At 42.1% G+C, this 21,694-nt stretch overlaps 1 protein-coding gene across 12 annotated transcripts in view; it reads left to right on the top strand.

Annotated features, from left to right (window-relative positions):
* Window positions 1-21,694, top strand: part of tsnare1 (T-SNARE Domain Containing 1) — a 962,849-nt gene that overhangs the window by 334,995 nt on the left and 606,160 nt on the right. For all 12 annotated transcript variants that reach the window (XM_069922261.1, XM_069922260.1, XM_069922262.1 and 9 more), the window contains one exon: window positions 4,916-4,993. In XM_069922261.1, coding sequence (XP_069778362.1) covers window positions 4,916-4,993 — 78 coding nt within the window. The remainder of the gene's footprint in view (window positions 1-4,915; window positions 4,994-21,694) is intronic.

Below are 21,694 nucleotides of genomic sequence, written 5' to 3' on the forward strand. Positions count from 1 at the left end.
AGGTGCACCAAAGAAAAGGTACAAGGACTGCCTAAAGAAATCTCTTGGTGCCTGCCACATTGACCACCGCCAGCGGGCTGATATCACCTCAAACCGTGCATCTTGGCACCTCACAAGTGGGGGCTTCAGCCTGAGGTCTTCTGCAGATGATCAGTGTAGTTCATCTGTGATTTCCTATTGGTGAGGGGAGGCAGCTGGTGAGCTTGTGTAGGGTTGGAACAAGGCTGATGGGGGGGAGTCATTCAGGTGATCATATGGCTAATTGGAGAGGATCAGAGGTTTTTTGGGAGGAGGAGTTAAAACCAGTAAGTCAACGCATCAGGTTAGATGAGGTGGAGCTATTGAGTAATTGGGGCCCAGGTAGGAGCTGGCCTGGGACGTGTGAGTTAGGGCTTGACCCAGGGTGAGGCTGAGTACCATGAGTTGTAGTGATGTTGTGAGACTACAGAACATGGAATCTGGAGCAAACAAAATCTGCTGGAGGAGCTCAGTTGGATCCAGCAACCTCAATGGGAGAAAAAGGATAGTTGGGGTTTTGGGTTGGAAACACTCATGAAGGGTTCCAGTCTGCAAAATAGTGATCATTTTTCTCACACTGATGTTGTTGGACCCATTACGTTCCTCCAGCGTGTTGTTTCTTTCACTGATATTGTAAGCTTAGTTTTGGGAAGGGGGAGGTTGATGTCAATTTTGTCAGAAGATTAGGAATCAATTCTCTGGTGGTGGAAAAGTAAAAAGGAACAAAATGAGTGGGGTTCACAGTGCTTGGATAGGACCTGCACAGGGAGTTATCTTTGAATTGTGCTATTGTGGAAAAAGTAACTGAATGAGACTGTGGTAGGTTCATGAATACCTTATGAGACACGTAGTCCTTCGGCCTCGATGTTGTGTCAATCTATATATTCCATATAAAAAAAAACTAAGCCCTTTCTACCTGGTAACCCTCTATTTTTCTTTCATCCATGTGTCTGTCTAAGAGTCTCTTAAATGTCCCGAATGTTTCAGCCTCCACCACCACCTCAAGTCATTCCAGTTGCCCACAACTCTCTGTGCGAAAAAAAATTGTACCCCTGATGTATTCTTCCCTTCACTTTGTACAGATGTCTTGTAATGTGTGCTACTCTCGCCTTGGATAAAATACACTTACTGTCTTCCTTATCTGTTCCTCTCAGAATCTTGCAAACAATGTGGCCTAATTTGTACTGGCTGCCTTCAGAAGTACAAAACATCAGGAATTACATCATTACTTTCTTGGCCAACATGGAGAATAATTCATTTCTTTAAGTCTTAGTCATAATGAGAAGTGGCTAGTCAAACTTCCAGAGTGACATGATTTGACAGGGAAGCCTTCATTAGCATGTTCTGCTCTGGAAGACTGATATGCCAACATCCTGCACTGAAAATGAGGGTGGAATTAGAGTGGTTGGTTTCCTTGTTTGGAAGCCAATGCAAATTCAATAGGCTGAAGGCAACTTTCTGTGTCGTTGTAAGTATGTGATCAAATTTTGAGGAACATTGAGAAACTAGTGTCTGTTGGTAGATGGAGAGTCTGGGTGTTTTATGCAAAATCACAAAAGGATATAGTCATTCAGGGATTGCAAGAGGTGTGGAAAAAAATGACTCAGGAAGTTACTTCAAATGTTCTTGTCGGAATTTGTTGAAATCTTGTGTGGAATACTATGCAAGTTTGTAAAGGAATGATTCCATTGAGAGACGATCTCTTTGAAACATTTGAAATTCTCTTAGGATTTGACAGGGTGAATGATAAAAGTCTTCTCCTCCTGTCCATAGAGTTTAGGATTTGAAGTGGTAGTCTGAGGATCAAAGACCTTCCAATTAGACCCAAGGAGGAAAGAGTTCCTCATCTATAGGATTGAAAATCTTTGGAATTCTCTACTCCAAATGAGTACGTTCAGGAATGGAATTGATAGATCCAAGTGAAACAAAGGATATGGATTTAGAGCTGGAAAATTGATGAGCTGGCAGATTTGAAAGAGGGATGGTATTAAGAGAAATGAGCCATTGAATAGTTTCAAGGGACCCAGATCTGTTACAAGCAACAAAGGTTTATCATGTATGTATATGAATACCTTTAATATTATGGATTACATGGTGCAGGAGTAAAACACACACAATGCTGGAGAGACTCAGCAGGTCAGTGTCCTTTATGTAGCAAAGGCAGAGATACATAACAGATATTTGGGCTTGAGCCCTTCATCAAAGTATGATAATATGCTGGGTGAGTACCAGGGTAAAAGAGTTGGGGGGGTGAGAGGAGGGTGGCAGGCCAGCAGATGATAGATGGAGAAGGGAGAGAGGGGCCAGTAGCACTGAGGGGGAGGGGGTTGGAAAGGCAGGGCTGAGGGGGTGAAAGATTTGGAAAGGCAGGAAATGGGGGAGGGAGAAGAAAAGGCAAGTAGGATTAATGGAAAGCAGTGAAGTCAATATTCATGCCATCTAGCTTGAGGGTGTCCAGATAAAAATAAGGTGTCGTTCCTCCAATCTGCAGGTGGTCAAGGTGGGACAGTACATAAGGCCATGGACAGACATATGAGCACAGGAGAGTGACCCAGAATTGAAGAAGTTGGCTACTGGGAGGTTGCTGTGGTTGTGGATGGAGAGAAGATGCTGAGCGAAGCGATCTCCCAGTTTGCAACTGGACTCTCCGATGTAGAGGGTGCAGGAGGAAGGGCTTCAGGTTTCTGGATCATTGGGCTTTTTTTTCCAGAGAAGGAGGAACTTGTTCTGACGGGACAGTTTGCATCTGAACTGGATGGGGAACTAATATCCTTGCACGAAGGTAGACTGGTGCTGCTCCTGTGGGTTTAAACTAGATTTGTAGGGGGATGGGAACCAGAGTTTCAGAGCAGATAGAAGAATGGAGGAGGGAAAAGATGATGTGAAAATTGCATGTGCCGTTAGTAGTCAACGGGTTGTATGTGGTGGTAATATTCTTAGGTGGATCTATTTCAATTGAAGGAGTACTTTTGGAAAGGCAGACCAATGTAGAGTGTGGATTGGCATGTGCAATTATAACATTGTGGTCATTAGTGAAACTTGGTTGCAGGAGCGAAAGGAGCTTCAGCTCAATTTTCTTGGCTTCTGTTGCTTTTGACATGATAAAACGTGGGGATAAAAGGGGGAAAATGTCACAGCTGTGCTTAGGCAGGACAGACCAGCGGGCTCGTCTACAGAGGCGATATCGGTGGAGCTGAGGAATGGAAAAGGAATGACCACACTCATGGGGTTGTATTATAAACTGTCCAATAGTCAACGAGAATTAGAGGACCAAATTTGTAGAGAGCTAGCAGTCAGCTGCAGGAAACATGAGGTCGTAATAGTAGGAGATTTTAATTTTCCACATATTGACTGGGACTCGATACTGTAAAAGGGCTGGATGGCTTGGACTTTGTCAAATGTGTTCACGAAAGAGTTCTAAATTAATATGTAGAGATATATTGATTTAGAAATCAATATATCAACCAACTAGCGAGAATGCAATGCTGGATCTCATTTTAGGGAACGAGTCAGGACAGGTGACAGAGTATGTGTAGGGGAACATTTTGGGTCCAGTGATCATAATGCCATTAGTTTCAAAGTTAATTATGGAGAAGGATAGCTCTGGGCCTCAAGTTGAGATTCTAAAGTGGAGAAAGGCTAATTTTGTGGAAGTGAGAAAGGATCTAGAATGCTTGGATTGGGATAAGTTGTTTTCCAACAAGGATGTGCGAGGTCAAGGAGGACTTTCAAAGGTGACATTTTTAGAGTGCAGAATTTGATTGTTCCTGACAGGATCAAAGGCAAGATTAGCAGGCAGAGGGAACCTTGGTTTATGAAGATATTGGGGATCTGGTTCGGAAGAAGAGAGAGGTGTATAGTAAATATAGACAACATGGAGCAAATAGGTAGAATAAAAAATGCAAGAAAAATCTCAGGAAATAAATCAGAATAAACAGGAAATAAATCGGAAGGCAAAAAACAGACATGAGGTTGCTTTGGCAGACATTGTGAAGGAAATCCTCAGGGTTTCTACATATATATTAAGAGCAAAAGGATAATAAGGGACAAAATTGGTCCCCTTGAAGATCAGAGTGGTCGGCTTTGTGTGAAGGCAAAAGAGGTGGAGGAGATTTTTTTCTTTGTTTCCTACTTTTTTTCTTTCTTAATTCTTTTAAAATTAGTTTCATTGAGTTTTATCATACAACCATACATTATAAGTCCATAGAAATTAAAGCTTATCACAAACCAACCACATTAACAATTGATTACAAATATTGTAGCCAGGTATCAGGGACATTTCTATTACTTCATGGACAGCTGATAGACAGCTCTTCGATCTGAACCGGACGCCCCATTCTCTGTCCCTGGACAAAAAGAATAACTGTGCATCTAGCTCAACCTGCCTCTCTGCTGATAAGAAATTCATCCGTGAGACCACAAAAATGGAATGTGGGCAAATCCTGCAGTACCAAATAGATTCTACATTTTGTACCATCCATTTCATCATAATCTGCTTATCATACCTTGTCTATCATTACAGCTCCTTGCACCTTGGCCACCTTTAACAGTGGCATTTCTCAGCTTCTATCTTATCTGTTTAAGTTGAGCATTCAAGAAACAAGTGTGCGATTTAAAAAAAAAATCTCCGGATAAAATATGGATATAAATAATTAAAGTTTTGTAAGCGACTTCAATTATCATTAAATTTTTGCAACTTGTGCAGGATTTTTGTTGGTGATGCTATACCAGGAATATTTCATGAGCTAGTATTTCTAAGTATTCTAGCCTATTTAAAACAAATATCTCTAATAACTGCAAATCAATCTGGGGAGGTTGATATTTCATGATGAAAAATAGAGTCCAACGTACGTTGTGTTAACCTTACAGTAAGTTGCTTTTATTTATTCCTCAACAGCATCACAGATCGATCCCAATGAAATCCAAGAAGTTTTTCAAGAGCTTACCGCCAACATTTTTCGAATTAACACGAATGGTGAGATTCCCTTTCATTTTCTTTTCTCGTCCACTCGTTGTATTCGGTTTAATGTTGAGATTGATGGGTAAATGATTGACTGGCATCTGAAGATCCAGTGATGACCTATAAGCGCCATTTATTTTCGTTAAACAACTAATTTTAGCCAGACTTTATAAATGCAGAGTATTGACACATCTGTCAGCCAGTGAATTAGAGGTGAGATAGAGTATATGATTCATAGATAAATGCATTGTACAGGACACAGTCAGTGTATTCAGAAAATATTTTTGAAGAGTGCTGGAAACAGATTTCACTCAATGAAAGTGGAATTTCCTGCCAGTCCCCTAAAATGCAGTGATGGGTGAATTGTTACTTTTATCCACATAATCTCAATCATTTACACCTGTATAGACACCATGGCTGTTTGACAGAAGAATTACCTGATCCCTGGATATTAATCTGTCATGACACGATGAATGTCCAGCAATTCCATCGCTCCTTTCCATCTGGATAAAAGATAGTTTCATCGTGTCGGTTGGGTTCCTATGTCTCCTGGATGGAGAATGGGATTTGGAGAATGATAAATAAGGTGGAAAAAAGGAGAAAAGAGGAACAGGGCTTGGAGGAACATATTGGACAGGATATAGTACGTCTATTGACAAAATGTGTCTTAAAACAGTGCAGAACAACCACTTTTCATTATAATTTCCCCACTTTGCCCACTCAGCTACAGAGGACTGAGTCCTGGGCTAGTCCCGAACTGAACTACAGTAGCACACCATTTGCTTTGAAGTTAGTTGACAGACACAAAGGCTCAGGATTTTCTGATTAGAAGTGGGAACAATGCAAGTCTTGCTCATGAGAACATGCCCTTGTGTCCAAAGTGCAATATTAATAACTATCCCCACCAGAAGAAGTCATAAAAATGATTGCACCTTTCTGGGGACAAAAGTTGTCCAAGCCCTGTGTTCTAACCTGTGCATACTTCCTGCACCGAGTCAGCTTCTTTTTCAAACCTGCCTCAGGGCCTCTTCAACCTTGGGAAGATTGGGACACCACTTTGCACCTCCAGCACTCATGTCAAGTTGAGTGAAAGTTGAATGCAGGTCCGCATAGACATTTGAGAGCGTCAATCGGACACTTTGCTCATTTTGTTTTCCCAGTACCTTTGAGCGTCAATTCCGACACTTTGCTCATTTTGTTTTCCCAGTACCTTTGAGCAGTGCCTTCGATTGTCAGACAATTGCTCTCCTGGTCGGTATCTTTTATTCAAGGGCTTCAATTTGAAGTGATTGTCAAATATCTGTCTTGAAGGAATTCTGTTTTCAGTTATCAGCACATGTGGAGAAGCAAAATGAGTCAGGAGTTATGAATATTGTGGAAAATTGGTGTGTTACTGATATATGATTCTTCTGGAAGTTTCCAGGTTGATTGTAATTTATTTGTTTTTAACCACCACTGTTGAATATGACATAAATATTGTTTCACAAAATTGTTTGTTAATACGTGAATCTATTGCCAACATCATTGTCCATACCAAGAATATTTTTTACTTTTTGCTTGTTATTCAGACTTCAGATTTCTGGGATCAAAACCATGATTTTTAAATCAAATGAGGAGCTCATGATTCCACTGGTAAAATTAAATTTTGAGATAGTCAAATGGATTGAACATTGGCTGAAAGGGAGAGGCCAGAGAGTGGTAGTGGATAATTGTCTGTCAGGTTGGAGGCCGGTGACCAGTGGTGTGCCTCAAGGATCTGTATTGGGCCCATTGTTGTTCGTTACATACATTAATGATCTAGATGATGGGGTGGTGAATTGGATTAGTAAATATGCAGACGATACTAAGATAGGTGGAATAGTGGATAATGAAGAAGGTTTTCAAGGATTGCATAGGGATTTGGGCTGCTTAGAAAAGTGGGCTGAAAAATGGCAGATGGAATTTAATGCTGATAAGTGTGAGGTGCTTCATTTTGGTAAGAAGAATCAGAATAGGACATACGTGGTAAATGGGAGAGCATTGATGAATACAGAAGAGCAGAAAGATTTAGGAGTAACGGTACATCGTTCCATGAAGGTAGAAACTCACGTGAATAGGGTGGTGAAGAAGGCTTTTAGTATGCTGGCCTTTATTAATCATTGCATGGAATATAGGAGTTGGGAGGTGATGTTGAGATTGTATAAGATGTTGGTGCGGCCTAATTTGGAGTTCTGTGTGCAGTTCTGGTCGCCTAATTATAGGAAGGATATAGACAGAGTGGAGAGAGTGCAGAGAAGGTTTACCAGAATGTTACCTGGGTTTAAGCATCTAGAGTATAGGGAGAGATTGGACAGATTAGGTCTTTATTCTTTGGAGCGTAGAAGGTTGAGAGGGGATTTGATAGAAGTATTTAAGATTATGAAAGGGATAGACAGAGTGGATGTGGATAGACTATTTCCGTTAAGAGGAGGAAAGATTAAAACAAGAGGAGAGGACATGAGTTAAGAATTAAGGGGCAGAGGTTTAGAGGTAACATGAGGGGGAACTTCTTTACTCAGAGAGTGGTAGCCGTGTGGAATGAGCTTCCGGGAGAAATAGTGGCGGCGGAGTCAATTGTATTATTTAAGAAAAGGTTGGACAGGTATATGGATGAGAAGAAGATGGAGGGTTATGGGCATTGTGCAGGGAGGTGGGACTAGAGAGGGGTGTTTGGTTCGGTGCGGACTAGAAGGGCCTAATGGCCTGTTTCCATGCTGTAATTGTTATGTTATGTTATATATGTTATATATGACTTGAATTTGGTTTTGAGCATTTTGGTCAGCAGTCAGAGAGACTTGGTCAGAATCATGGCATCTCTTCTGAAAATCAGTCACAAAATGTCTGAACAGACATTTTTCTCAGGGACACACACGTACATTCATGAGAAGTGAGGAGCTGAATTAATAATATTTCTTTAGGGTCTTCTGCCACTATTGGAACTATTCCCACAGAAATGCTTTTGAATATTTGACAAAAGCACAGTATTCACAATGAAGTGGAAGTAATTACTTGTGCGAGCAGAGTCTATGAAGTGATGTGGGGGAGGTGATGCTTCACTGTGGACTGAAAATGCTTGTGTTGGTTGGATGCCATTATAAATTGCAATGCTCCTCAGGTGTTCCCTTGCTTGTATGGAATTCTGGGCTGTGCAGCACTGGTGGATTCAATCAGAAATATTTTTACTGGAACTTAAAATCTGACGAAAATACAATGGAAGAGCACATGTCTCATGGTTAGATTAAAACAAGACATTCAAAATCACTGTTTGGGAAGATTAGTGAATAGATATAGAACATTACAGTACAGGCCATTTGGTTCACAATGTTGTGCCAACCTAACCTTTCCTACATCATAACCCTCTATTTTCCTTTTGTCCATGTGACTAAGAGTCTTTTAAATGTCTCTATTGTGCTAGCCACCACCATCACCCCAAGCAATGCATCCAGGCACCAACTACCCTCTGTGCAAAAAAAAACTGATCCCTGATATCTCCCCTAAACTTTCCTCCCCTCACTTTGTACAGATACCCTCTGGTGTTTTCTCTTCCCTCCCTGTAAAAAAAGGTGCTGGCTCTTCACCCTATCTATTCCTCACATAATCTATTACGTTACCTTCTCTCCTCGTGCTTTTAAACTTGCCTCATTAGACACGTTCTCCAATCCAAGCACCTTCCTGGTAAATCTCCTCTTTTGCTTCCCTCTGGAAGGGCCATTTTGCTGAGATGGAAAGATGTTGTCCCTCCCCCTCATACTCAATGGTTGTCGTCTGTGATGGCCTGTCTGTCTTTAGATAAAATTACGTGTTCTACGACTGTGCTGGATCTTAACTTTCTTTCTCTTTGGGATCCTTTCCTTAATTATTTTCAAAATTTGTAGATCAATTATTTTTGATCTTTTTTGTTCTCTCATACCCCATAAATATTACTATCAGTAGTGGACTCCTTAACTTGGCCAGTAACTCTCATAGAGTAGGGTTTGAATTTTATTTTTCTTTCCATTTAATAGCATGGGTTCATGTGTACCTTGTTAACTGTTATTTAATACTTGTAATTTGATATTAATCTACTTTTTATTATTACCATATGTACCTATGTATTTTGCATATGTTAAAACCAATAAAAAGATTGAAAGAGCTAAACACAAAGTTTATAGAGTTGCAGCATTACCTCTCGACGCTTGAACTCAATTATCCGCCGAATGAAGGCCAGCGTACCATAAGCTTTCTTAACTACCCTATTAACCTGTGGCAACCTTCATAGATCTCTGGATGTGGACCCCAAGGTTCCCTGTTCTTCCACACTGTTCAGTACCCAACCTTTAACCACATACTCTGCCTTCGTGTGACCTTCCAAAATGCATCACTTCACAAGATTAACAAGATTGAACGTCATCTGACATTTTTATGCCCGATTCTGCATACTGTCTGTATCCTGGGTAACCTATGACAACCTTCTCCACTATCCACAACACCTCCAATCTTTGTATCATCTGCAAATGTACTGACCCATCCCTCAATTTATTTGTTGCGCAGAAAGAGCAGTGGTCCCAGAACAGAATTGCACTAGACGCTGACCTCCAGACAGAATATGTTCAATCTGCTACTACCCTCTGCTTTTTGCAGGCAAACCAATTTTGAATCCGTACAGCCAAGGTTCCATGGATCTCATGCCTTGTGACTACTATTCTTTCTGCAGCTGTGATATTATCACTGATTCGTAATGTTCCTTACCACAACCCCCCCCACCCACGCTTTTTACTTCTCATCCTATTCCTTTTAAAACATTTTAACCCCTGTACCTCCATCAGCCAAGTCTCTGTTACAGTCACAATGTCGTGATTGCATTATGCTGATCCATGCTCCAGGTTCATCTCCCTTATTCCTAATACTCATTGTATGAAATAGACACATTTCAAGCCCTCCAATTCACTACCTTTATGCTTCCTGTCCTTCCTCACAACCTCGCAACACATTCTGTCAACTTTTCCACTGTTCTCTTCCCTCTCATTCTGATTCCCATTCTCCTGCCAAACTAGTTTAAACTCTCCCCAGTAGCTATCGTCAACCTCTGGTTCAGGTGTAACTTTCCTTTTTGTACAGGTCAGAACTTCCACAGAAGAGATCCCAATGATCTGAACCCTGCTCCCTGCACCAACACTTCAGCTACTCATTCACCTGCCATAACTTCCTATTCCTGCCCACAATGGTGCGTACAGAAATCCAGTGATTTCTACACTTGAGGTCCTGCTTTTTACCTTCCATTCTAACTCCCTATATTCCCTCTTTAGGACCTCATCCCTTTTCCTATCTATGTCATTAGTACCAACCTGGATCACGACATCTGATTACTCACCTTCCTGCTTGAGAATGCTGTGAACTCGATCTGATACCTGATACCTGGTACCTGGGAGGCAACATACCTGACCTGAGCATCTGGGAGGTTCAGTCGTGCATAGGGCCTCCGATTTGTTTGCCTAACTATCAAATTCCCTATCACTATTGCTCGCTTTTTCTCCCATTCTGAGCCGAAGGGCCAGACTCTTGTCAAAGTCCTGACCATTATGACTTGTCCCTGGTAGATCATTCACCCCCCCCCAAAAAAAAAACAGTATACTTATTGTTGAGGAGAATGGTACAGGGGTGCTCTGTACTGACTGCGTGATCTCCTTACCTCTCCTAACAGTTACCTATGTACCTGCATCTTGCCGCTATCATGTGACTATCTCTTTATAGCTTTGGTCAATCATCCCCTCAGTCTTTCGAATGATCCGGAGTTCATCCAGTTCCAGTTTTCATAACATGGTCTGCAAGAGCTGGACACCTGTGCTGTCCCAGATTTCCCACATTTTGAAATGGAAGCATACTACTGCCCTAGCTGCCATCTCCACCCCCTACTCTGATTTATTCTGAGTAGATCATTCCTGACCTTACCTGCAGCATGTCCTCATCCTCTACTCGCCAAAGCCTCTTGAGCAAAAATCTCTAACTCTCCACTCCCACATTGGGCCACACACACAGAATAGAAGACTGAAACTTGGCATATGGTTGCCACCAAACTATTGATGGCATAAAATCAGGACATTCAGCTTCCAGAAGAGGATGCAATGCACACAATTTTTAATTTAATTGAATTTAGACATGCAGCGCAGTAACAGGACATTTTGGCCCACCCGACCGCATTAGTGCCATGTAGACGCCACTACCTAGGGAATTCTTCCCTTTCCATGCCTCTCGTAATTTTATCTACCTCGAAGTTGTCACCTTTCAGCTTCCTTCTCTCCTAGGAAGACGGACTTAGCCTATATAATCTTCCTTGGTAACTCAAGCCCTTCAATCTAGTCTGCTGGATAACTTAAGCAATCCAATCCAAACTTCTTCGCGTGTGCTATCAAATCATTTTACTGACAGTCTGGCAACACATTTCAGTTCCCCACCCTATTCCCACGCCGACATGTCTGTCAATGGTCTTGCGTACTGCCAGGCTGAGACCAACTCCAATTGTCTGAGGAGGGCATTCAAAATCATTGAGGACCCCTTCTGCCCTGCCCACAGCATGTTTCAGCGGTTTCCGTCAGGAGGAGATACAGGAGTATCGGAGCCAGCACCACGAGACTGATGAACAGCTTCTTTCCACGGGCAGTGAGGACGCTGAGCGACCAAAGGAACTGCTCACACGAACCACCCGAGACTCTCCAGCATTCTGTGTTTTTACTGCAATCACAGTGTCTACAGACTTTTGTTTTTCACTCCCTGGACTTATCATTTACTGATGTTGGGCTCATAAGTTAGACATTACACAAGATGAGTCCCCAGTTACTTAAATGAGCAGCATAACATTATGGAGAATGAAGAAAGTTCTTTAAAAATATATTTTGGATTGCATATTTTAAACCAGTACCAAAATAATTATAAATTATTGAATTTAAGTTTTTGGGAATATTTAGAACCACATAATAAGGAATGAACATGACTATATTTAGTATATTCTAAAAGGGAGTAGGATGTGGGCCTTGAGGCTTAAGGAACCAAAGGGTATGAAGTGGAAGTGTATAGGGCACAGGAGCCATTATTTTATTAAATGGTGGTGTAGTTTGAAAGAGTTGAATGGCCTGGTTCTGCATCTATTTTCTATGACAGAGCATGGAAAGGGGCCTCCGGGCCACCTGGTCTGCAACAGCCAGAAAGCATTCATTTTACACCAATGCTGCAGAATTTCTCCTCACACACACTCACTCATTCTATCACTTTCCCTCACATTACGATGCCAATAAACCTATCATCTCACTTGTCTCCTGTGTGCGGGCGGGAGTCAGAGAAACTGGATAAAGCCCATAACGTATCCACGAGAAAGTATAAAACTTCTCAAAGGCAGTGCTGGAGGTCCTTGGCCATTCTTGGTATGGCTGGGTAGTCTCATTTTCCAATGACATTCAGGAATTCCTTCAAATAAGCAGACAGATAAGTAATTTGGGAAGGCCAGGGAGCAAATAATATCTTTTCAGTTTGTGAGCCAGATCAACAGTGCTCCGGTAAACAATAATTGAAGTACCATTAATTAAATTATGATTGGTGTACAGGAGAAGTGCATAGAGAATCAATAAATCGTGACTAAAGTGTGAATTAAATGGAAAATTATATAAATTGAACAAAGAGAAAGATATTCACTGGGATTAACATAAATGTAGAAATGTTTCAAAGGTTGGTCCATTTTCAAAACCTTCATTCCTTGTACAGGGACAGGTCGCTGACCCTGTTTCTAATCTCTTTTATCAAATCGTCCTTGACCCATTGAGCCACCACTAAAGATACTGTCCTTTCTCCCAAAGGCTTCTGAAGGGATTGGTCCTCCAAGCCCTTTCTCTGCAGTCACTCCAAATAACCATTCCCGTTCGTCCATGCGTAGTGGCGGCTCCTGATTACCTTCGCCCTCCTGAATCCTAAACATTTGTTCCAGGTGGGGCAGCAATTTTTAAAAAAATACAGACATGCAGCATGGTAACAGGCCATTTCAGGCCAAAAGTCCGTGCCACCCGATTTATATCCAACTGACCTACACCTCCAGTACGTTTTGAATGTTGGGAGGAAACCGAAATCCCTGGGGGAAAACCCACGCAGACACTGCAAGAACATACAAACTCCTCACGGAGAGTGTGGGATTCGAATCCTGGTCTGATCCTGATTGCTGTAAAGGCGATGCACTAACCGCTACGCCACTGAAATAAACTGCGTTCATTGCTCATGAAATGATCGGCTCCAGAGGGGAAAGCACATAGGCAGGATTGAGAAACACCTTGGGCCAAACTGCAGCAATAACCCTGAGCTCCTATTCACTTTCTCTTTTATTTCTCTCAGTCCCACTGGATCATCTTACACTGTTTAAATGAAGCTCAAAGGGCAACACCTCATCTTTTAATTAGACATTTTGTTTTGCTTTTGACATGAGCAAAAATATAAAATCTTCACTGTTGCCAGTTTCCTGGTCATCTGGCGCTTTTTATGGCTTTGCACTTTCCACTAACAGGATGTTTCCTTTCATGGGAGGGTCAAGAACTAGAGGTCGCAGAATAAGACAGAAATGGGGAAGAATTTCTTCTCTCAGAGTGCTTTGTCCTGGAGGATCCTGCAACAGAAAGTGCTGAGGACAGTGTCCCCATGTGTATTTATTTGAAATACATGGATTTGTAAATAGACATGCAGGATGTTAGATCAGCCATGAGCCTATTGAATGGCAGAGCAAGCTCAAGGTGCTGAATGGCCTATATGGTCTATCAACATAATCTCTGGCCTTGCCCATTATATCCCTTTTGTCATTTAATAAATCCTCTCTTGTGATCTGTTACGAGCATTGAGCATGGAAATAGGCCCTCTGGTCCAACTTGCCCATCCCAAACAAGGTACCTTCTTGAGCTGGTCCCATTTGGCTGCATTTGGTCTTCAAAACCATTGTTATCATGCAAGCTGTTCGAATTTATTTTAAATGCTGCCATTTCCCCCTCCCCCGCCTCCACCACTTTGTTTGGCAGCTCGTTCCATATACCCACCACTCCGTGTTGAAAAAAGTTGCCTCTCACATCCCCATTAAATCTTTCCCTTCTCATATGCCCTCATATTTTTGACTCCCAACCCTGACCATCAAATTTTGTCTATGTCCCGGGTGTTTTTTTTTCTAAGTCTTTCTGAGGCTTCCCCTCATATTTTCGAGTGTTGCTTCCTTAAAAGGTGTTGATCCTGTATGATGAACATCTTGTGATCTAGTGGAATTGTTATGTCTAATTCTCCCATCACGTTTTCTACCTGACCTGTTAAGCCTTTCCATTGTTTACAATTTATATCTTATATTTGGAGCAACCATAGTATTTGGTTTTTCTTCAATGCCTTCTTCAGTCCCTCATGCAAGTTCGATTACCCTCTTTGTTGGTGGCCATGCAGTATCTTAACTCCATTTACTTATCCTAACACCATGAAGGTTAAAATGGTTTCCTTTGAAAGTTTTATCAGGAATTGATTCAAAATTTTTGGTTTGAACAGTATTAAGAGTTCACATTTACTATCTCTGAATGAAAAACTGCTTGCTAATATCACCTCGACCTTTTTTTTGAGGTTGCCTTGCTCCCTTTTATTTTATTTTATTTTTGAAAATTTTATTTAATTTTACATATACATTAAAAAACTTATACCTAAATTTCTTATTCAAAGTCTTTTATTTTGTTAATTTAAACATTGAAGTGCTGAAGTAACTCAGCATGTCTAGCAACGTCCCTAGGAAGTAAAGATATATAACCAACGTTTCTGGCCTGAGCCCTTCTTCAAGGTTTGAGAAAAAAGCAGACAAGTCAAGTCAAGTTTATTATCAACTGGTTGCACCCGATGAAACAGCGTTCTCCAGTCCTCGGTGCAAAACGAGCAGACACTCAACCAGACATGAAACACATGCAGACAAACATAACCATATAACTATTTACAGCACAGTAACAGGCCATTTCGGCCCTTCTAGTCAATGCCAAACATCTTCTCCCACCTAGTCCCACTGGCCCGCATTCGGCCCATAACCCTCCATACCTCTCCTGTTCAAATAGCTATCCAAATTTTCCTTAAATATTAACATTGATCTTGCTTCTACCACCTCTGCCGGAAGTTCATTCCACACCCCCACCATCCTCTGTGTGAAGAAATTCCCCCTCATGTTTCCCCTAAAGTTTTCCCCTTTTACTCTCAATCCGTGCCCTCTTGTTTGCATCTTCCCCATTCTCAATGGAAAAAACCTGTCCACATTGACTCTATCCGTCCCCCTTAAAATTTTGAGTATCTCTATCAAATCACCCCTTGATCATCTACACTCCAGGGAATAAAGTCCAAGCCTGCTCAACCTTTCCCTGTAACTCAAACCCTGAAACCCCAGCAACATTCCCGTAAACCTCCTCTCCACTCTCTATATTCTGTTTATAGCTATCCGATAATTCGGCAACAAAAACTGCACACGATATTCCAAATTTGGCCTCACCAAAGCCTTGTACAACTTCAACATAACATCCCAATTCCTGTACTCAATACTCTGATTTATGAAAGCCAACATACCAAATGCTTTCTTCACCACCCTATCTACATGTTATTAAACTTTCAGAGAATTATGCTCCACGCCTCCTAAATTACTTTGTTCCACTGCACTCCTCAATTGTCTACTATTTAACATGTTTGACCTGTTTTGATTAGTCCTACCAAAATGTAGCACCTCACATTTATCAGTACTAAACTCCATCGGCCATCTTCTAACTGTCCTATATCACCCTGTAAGCTTTGAAAATCTTCCTCACAGTCCACAACACCGCCAACCTTTGTATCATCTGCAAATTTACTAATCTAATTTGCTACCCTTTCATCTAGATCATTAATATATATGAAAAACAGCAGTGGACCCAGTACCGATTCCTGAGGCACTCCTCTCGACACCGGCCTCCAATTTGACAAACAATTTTCCACCACTACTGTCTGGTATTCCCCCACCATTGCTGAATCCATTTCACTACTTCATCATTAATACCTAATTCTTCCAGCTTCCTTACTAATCTCTTATGGGGAACCTTATCAAAAGCCTTACTAAAGTCCAAATAGACAGCATCCACTGCCTTCCCCTCATCAACCTTCTTAGTAACCTCCTCGAAAAACTCTATAAGATTTGTGAAACATGATCTGCCCTGTACAAATCCATGCTGACTACTCTAAATCAATCCTTGCCCTTCAAAATAGTTGTATATACCATCTTTAAGAACACTTTCCATTAATTTACCCACCACTGATGTCAGACTTACAGGCCTATAATTACCATCTTTACTTTTGGATCCTTTTTTGAACATCAGAACAACTTGAGCCACCCTCCAGTCCTCTGGAATCTCCCCCATGGCCAGTGACTTTTTAAATATTTCCATCAACGCTCCTCAGGGTCCGAGGGAATATTTTGTCAGGACCTGGAAATTTATTCACCTTGATCTTTTTTAATGTAATCTAACACTACCTCCTTATTAATCCTTATATTATCCATGACCTCCCTACCATATTTCTTCACTTCATCTAGCTCAATATTCTTTTCCTTATTGAATACTGAAAAAAAATCAATGAAAATTTCTCCCATCTCCTCTGACTTCTCATGGAGCCTACCCCCTTGATCTGCAAGGGGCCCAATTTTATCCCACACTATTCTTTTACTTTCAATATACCTATAGAAACACTTTGGATTTATTTTGATTTTGCCTGCCAAAGCAGCTTCATATCTCCTTTTAGCCTTTCCAATTTGTTTCTTAAAGATTTTTTATACACTCCTTATATTCCTCAAGCAATTCACCTATTCCCTGCTGTTTATACCCGTTGTACACATCCCTCTTCCTCCAAGCCAAGTTCCCCATATCTTTTGAAAGCCAAGGCTCCCTACAGTTTCCAGCCTTTCCTTTAATTCTCACTGTGGTGAATGTCTGCCAAGTTGCTTGTCTCCCCTCTGGCGAGCCTTGCATTATCTCTACTGTTAAGGACACTCTACTTGGATATAACTGTATATGCATCTATTGTCTTTCATTATTGTACTACGAGTTTCTGCTAATAAAAGCCATGATTATTGTTTGACCACATCGTCTTTGTCTACTTCATCAACTAGCACTTCAATTTTATAGCAGAAACCTGGGGAAAGTGATGCTGCCTATGCACTGGCCCTCGACTCACTGGCAAATGAATGTGATGTCAAGGCAGTCAATGTGCAACAACACTGCAATGCCTTGAAGCTGGATCCTTTAGTCAACGGGGTTGACTCCAGTTACATCTGACAGAGGCTGCTGGAGGCGGAGCCCTTAACCTACTACCGGGCAGTCACTCAAGCCAAAACCCTGGTAAGTGCCTGGCTCGATTTGCTACCTGCAGCTATTGTGGGAAACTCAGCCACTTTGCTAAAGCATGCAAGGCGAAAAATACTCCCACTGATAATAAGAAGAAGAAAAGCACCAAGAAAATGTGTCCTGGAGCTGCAGGAATGGAAGACAACTGTGAAAAGTGGGAATCTTCAGACGAGCAGGCTGAATCGACTTCAAGTGACGGCGAGGTGAGATCCCCTGTGATAGCTCAATTGACTCCAAAGCTTGGGAGATGCTATGGACTGGAACAGTCGACTATGAAGGGAGAGGTGAATGATGAGACTCTTGATTGTCTAATAGACTCGGTGAGTGCTGACAGCTACATCCACGAGGGAGTTGCCAGAGACTTAAATTTGTGGAGATATCCAGTGAACCAAAAGATATCGATGGCTTGTAGTGAACTGATAAAAACTGTACGGGACAAGTGTAAAGTTACTTTAAATTTGCAGGGACATTGCCTGGCTGATGTGTGGCTCTTTATTATGCCGGAGCTCTGCGCCCCTGTGGTACTGGGGTTAGATATTCAATCTCAGATGAACAGTGTAGTGTTAAATTTCGTTGGGCCACTACCCACACTTACCATCCCCAGTGCTAGTTATTGCGGTCTGTCCGCATTAAAGATCAAAGTTCCCTCCCTTTTCAGTGATTTATCCCCCGAGTCTCAGCCGATTGCCACTACGAGCCGTTCTTACTGCAAAGAGGATCGTGAGTTTATCAAAGCTGAGACCCAGAGATTGCTTAAAGAGGGAGTAATTGAACCCAGTAAGAGTCCGTGGCGAGCCCAGGTGGTAGTCGTGAAAAATCACACTAAGAAACGACTGGCTATTGACTACAGCCAGACAATCAACCGTTACACTAGGATGCCTACCGCCTGCCAGGCATCAATGAAATGATTAATCAGATAGCGCAATATAAAGTGTACTCCACTATCCACCAAATCCCCATTAAAAAAAAAGAATGACCCTTTACAGCCTTTGAAGCTGATAGGGGGTTATACCAGTTTAAAAGGGTACCTTTTGGAGTCACTATTGGTGTGTCAGTGTTTCAGAGGGAAATGGATAAGATTGTAAGGACGTATGAGTTACAGGGTATGTTTCCCTATCTGGATAATGTCACTATCTGTGGGAAAACACAGGCTGAGCACGACAACAACTTAAAATTTTTTTTAACAACAGCTAAAAGAACTCAATCTTACATTTAACGAGGGCAAATGTGTGTTCAACGAGACAGAGCTACGCATTCTGGGCTACATTGTCCGCAAGGGCGAAATCCGCCCCAACCTGGAAAGAATGGCCCCTCTTAAGAAGTTACCACCCCCAAACTCAGCAAAAGCCCTTAAAAGGTGTATGGGATTCTTTTCCTACTACTGCAAATGGGTTCGGGACTATGCCACGAAGGCACGCCCTATGTTTGACACTAAATCTTTTCCTCTCTCTCCAAAGGCCTTGAAGGCTTTCGAGAGAATTAAAGCTGACATTGCCAAAGCTGCACTCTCGTCCATTGACGAGGATGTCCCATTCCAAGTGGAAACTGATGCCTCCGATTGTGCCTTGGCAAGAACCCTTAATCAAAAGGGCAGACCTGTAGCATTCTTCTCCCGCATGTTACGCGGACCTGAGCTTAAACATCCTGCCATTGAAAAAGAAGCCCAGGCTATTATTGAAGCTGTTCGCTACTTGAGACACTTTCTAGCGGGCAGAAAATTTACTCTTGTCACTGATCAGAAATCTGTAGCCCACATGTTCAGTACTAAACACAAAAGTAAAATCAAGAACGATAAGATGGCACACTGGCAAATAGAACTCTCAACTTATAATTATGAGATCCAGTACAGACCGGGCAGATTAAATGTTCCCTCTGACGCATTGTCACGATCTGCTGCTGGTGCTCAGCTGGAGGGGCTCAAAAAGATTCATAGCAGACTGTGCCACCCAGGAGTCATGAGATTCTTCCACTATATAAGGGCTAACAACCTTCCTTACTCTCTGGAAGTCAAGAAACTGTCCTGTTTGTGCAGAATGCAAACCGCAATTCTTCAAAGCTCCAGAGGCCACTCTCATTAAGGCAACCCGACCTTTTGAGAGGATTAGCTTAGATTTTAAAGGAGCGTTACCTTCCAACAACAAAAATGTATATTTCCTAACTAATTGACGAATATTCCTGGTTTCCCTTTGCGATACCCTGCCCTGACGTCTCGTCAGCGCCTGTTATTAAGTCACTTGACAGAATTTTCATAATTTTTGGTTTTCCCAATTACAGTCATACAGATAGAGGCTCAGCATTCATGAGCGCTGAACTGCGGTGAGCCCTGCTACGAAAGGGGATTGCCACCAGCCGTACCACGAACTACAACTCTCAGGGCAATGGGCTGGTTGAAAGGGCTAATGCTACAGTCTGGAAGACTGTTAATCTTGCTTTAAAAACACATGGTTACCCTGTTACCCGGTGGCAGGAGGTGCTGCCTGAGGCACTACATTCTATTCAGTCATTATTGTGTACTGCAACAAATCAAACACCTCATGAACTTATGTTTGCCTTTCCAAGGAAATCAGGAACTGTGATGGACTGGCCAGCCTGGCCAGTTTATCTGAGCCTGGAACCGTGCTGCTGAAGAGCCACGCTCGGGCACGTAAAACTGACCCCCTAGTCCAACCAATTCAGCAACTGCATACTAACCCCAACTACGCTCATGTTAAATTTCCAGGTGGGAGTTCTGACACTGTACCCCTAAGAGATCTGGCCTCGCCTGGTTCTCCTCGCCTGGTTTGCCCCTTCCTCGCACCCCTACTCAGAGTGAGCCTGAGAGGTTGGACTCACCCCCCCCCCCCCCCCCAGCCTGTGACCCCTAGTAAGCTTTCAGATGGCCATGCTGAGGCTCTACTGCCTCACGCTGGCGATTCTGGAGCAGGTCCAGAAGCCAATCCTTCCCACACTACAGACCCAGGACCTGTACATGTTCCCAAGGTTGCAAAGGAGTCACCTGTTTTGAGACAAGGACCAGAATTCGTAAACAACCTGATATTCGTAAAACATCTAATTATATTTTGATTGCTTGCTAGATACTGGCGTATTTTGGCTGTTAGAGTATCTCAAGGCCAAACATGATATCCATGTATCACTTGCTTCAGTCTCTCCTAGCAGCTGTCCTTTTGATTTTAACCTTTCTTCTGCCGGGGGGAGACTGTAGTGAATGTCTGCCAAGCTGCCTGTCTCCTCTCTGGCGAGCCTTGCTGTACTAACATTGGCTGTGCATTATCTCTACTGTTAAGGACACTCCCCTTGGGTATAACTGTATATGCACCTATTGTCTTTCATTCTTGTACCATGAGTTTCTGCTAATAAAAGCCATGATTATTGTTTGACCACATCGTCTTTGTCTACTTCATCAACTGGCACTTCACATAGCGACTTTATGCTCTCAAAATTTCTCCTTTATATAACCTCCATTTATCTGCTACATCTTTCCCTGAAAATACCTTATCCCAATCCCACATCTTTTCTCATCCCCTTGAAATTTACTTTCTTCCAATCAAGAATCTCAACCTTTTGGCCCATCTCTATTTTTTTCCATTACTAACCTAAAACTAATAGTATTGAGATCACTAGACCCAAAGTGTTCCGCAATACAAACCTCTATTATATGTAGGCAGGACAAGTATTCAGATATACCAATAAATGAATAAGTACATATTCCTTCATGAATATAAAAGTCTCGGATGGTTAGTGCGAATGGTTCTTTTGGTTGTCCCACTAAATTGGCCATTCAATGTCCTGGGATAGGAATGAGGGTTTGGCTTTTCACACTTGACCATTCCTAACTAGGATACTGAACGTTTTCACACTAGCAAGGAGCCATTCCCAGGGTTAGGGCTGTTCTACTTTCTACTGGTGATATCATGACCTGCCCTAAATCCTGATCAATGTATTATGATCTTATATTCAAACAAAATTAATCATGCCTAATTATAACATAAGCTTTATGTAGAGCACAGTATGAGCCCTTCAGCCCCTGTTGTTGATGTGCTGACCTATATTAGGGATCGTCGATAAATAAATAGCAATAGTGGACAATTTATATCGTGTGGGAAAGTTGGGAGCGCTATCACTTGCAGTTTATAAATACTGTAGGAAAAAGCAATGGCAGGCCTGCCCTCCCAGAATTCCGTGCAGCAAAGAAAGGGCTGCATGCACAGAGCATGCATGGAGGAGGTTTCTCTGCCACATGGCCTTCTGGGAAGTCAGGTTCTCTATTGCTTTTCCCCCACGGTCTTTATAAATTGTGCACTAGCGCTACACTGTTTAAAAATTG

The sequence above is a fragment of the Narcine bancroftii genome, chromosome 2 (assembly GCF_036971445.1).
Source record: "Narcine bancroftii isolate sNarBan1 chromosome 2, sNarBan1.hap1, whole genome shotgun sequence".
Lineage (NCBI taxonomy): Eukaryota > Metazoa > Chordata > Chondrichthyes > Torpediniformes > Narcinidae > Narcine > Narcine bancroftii.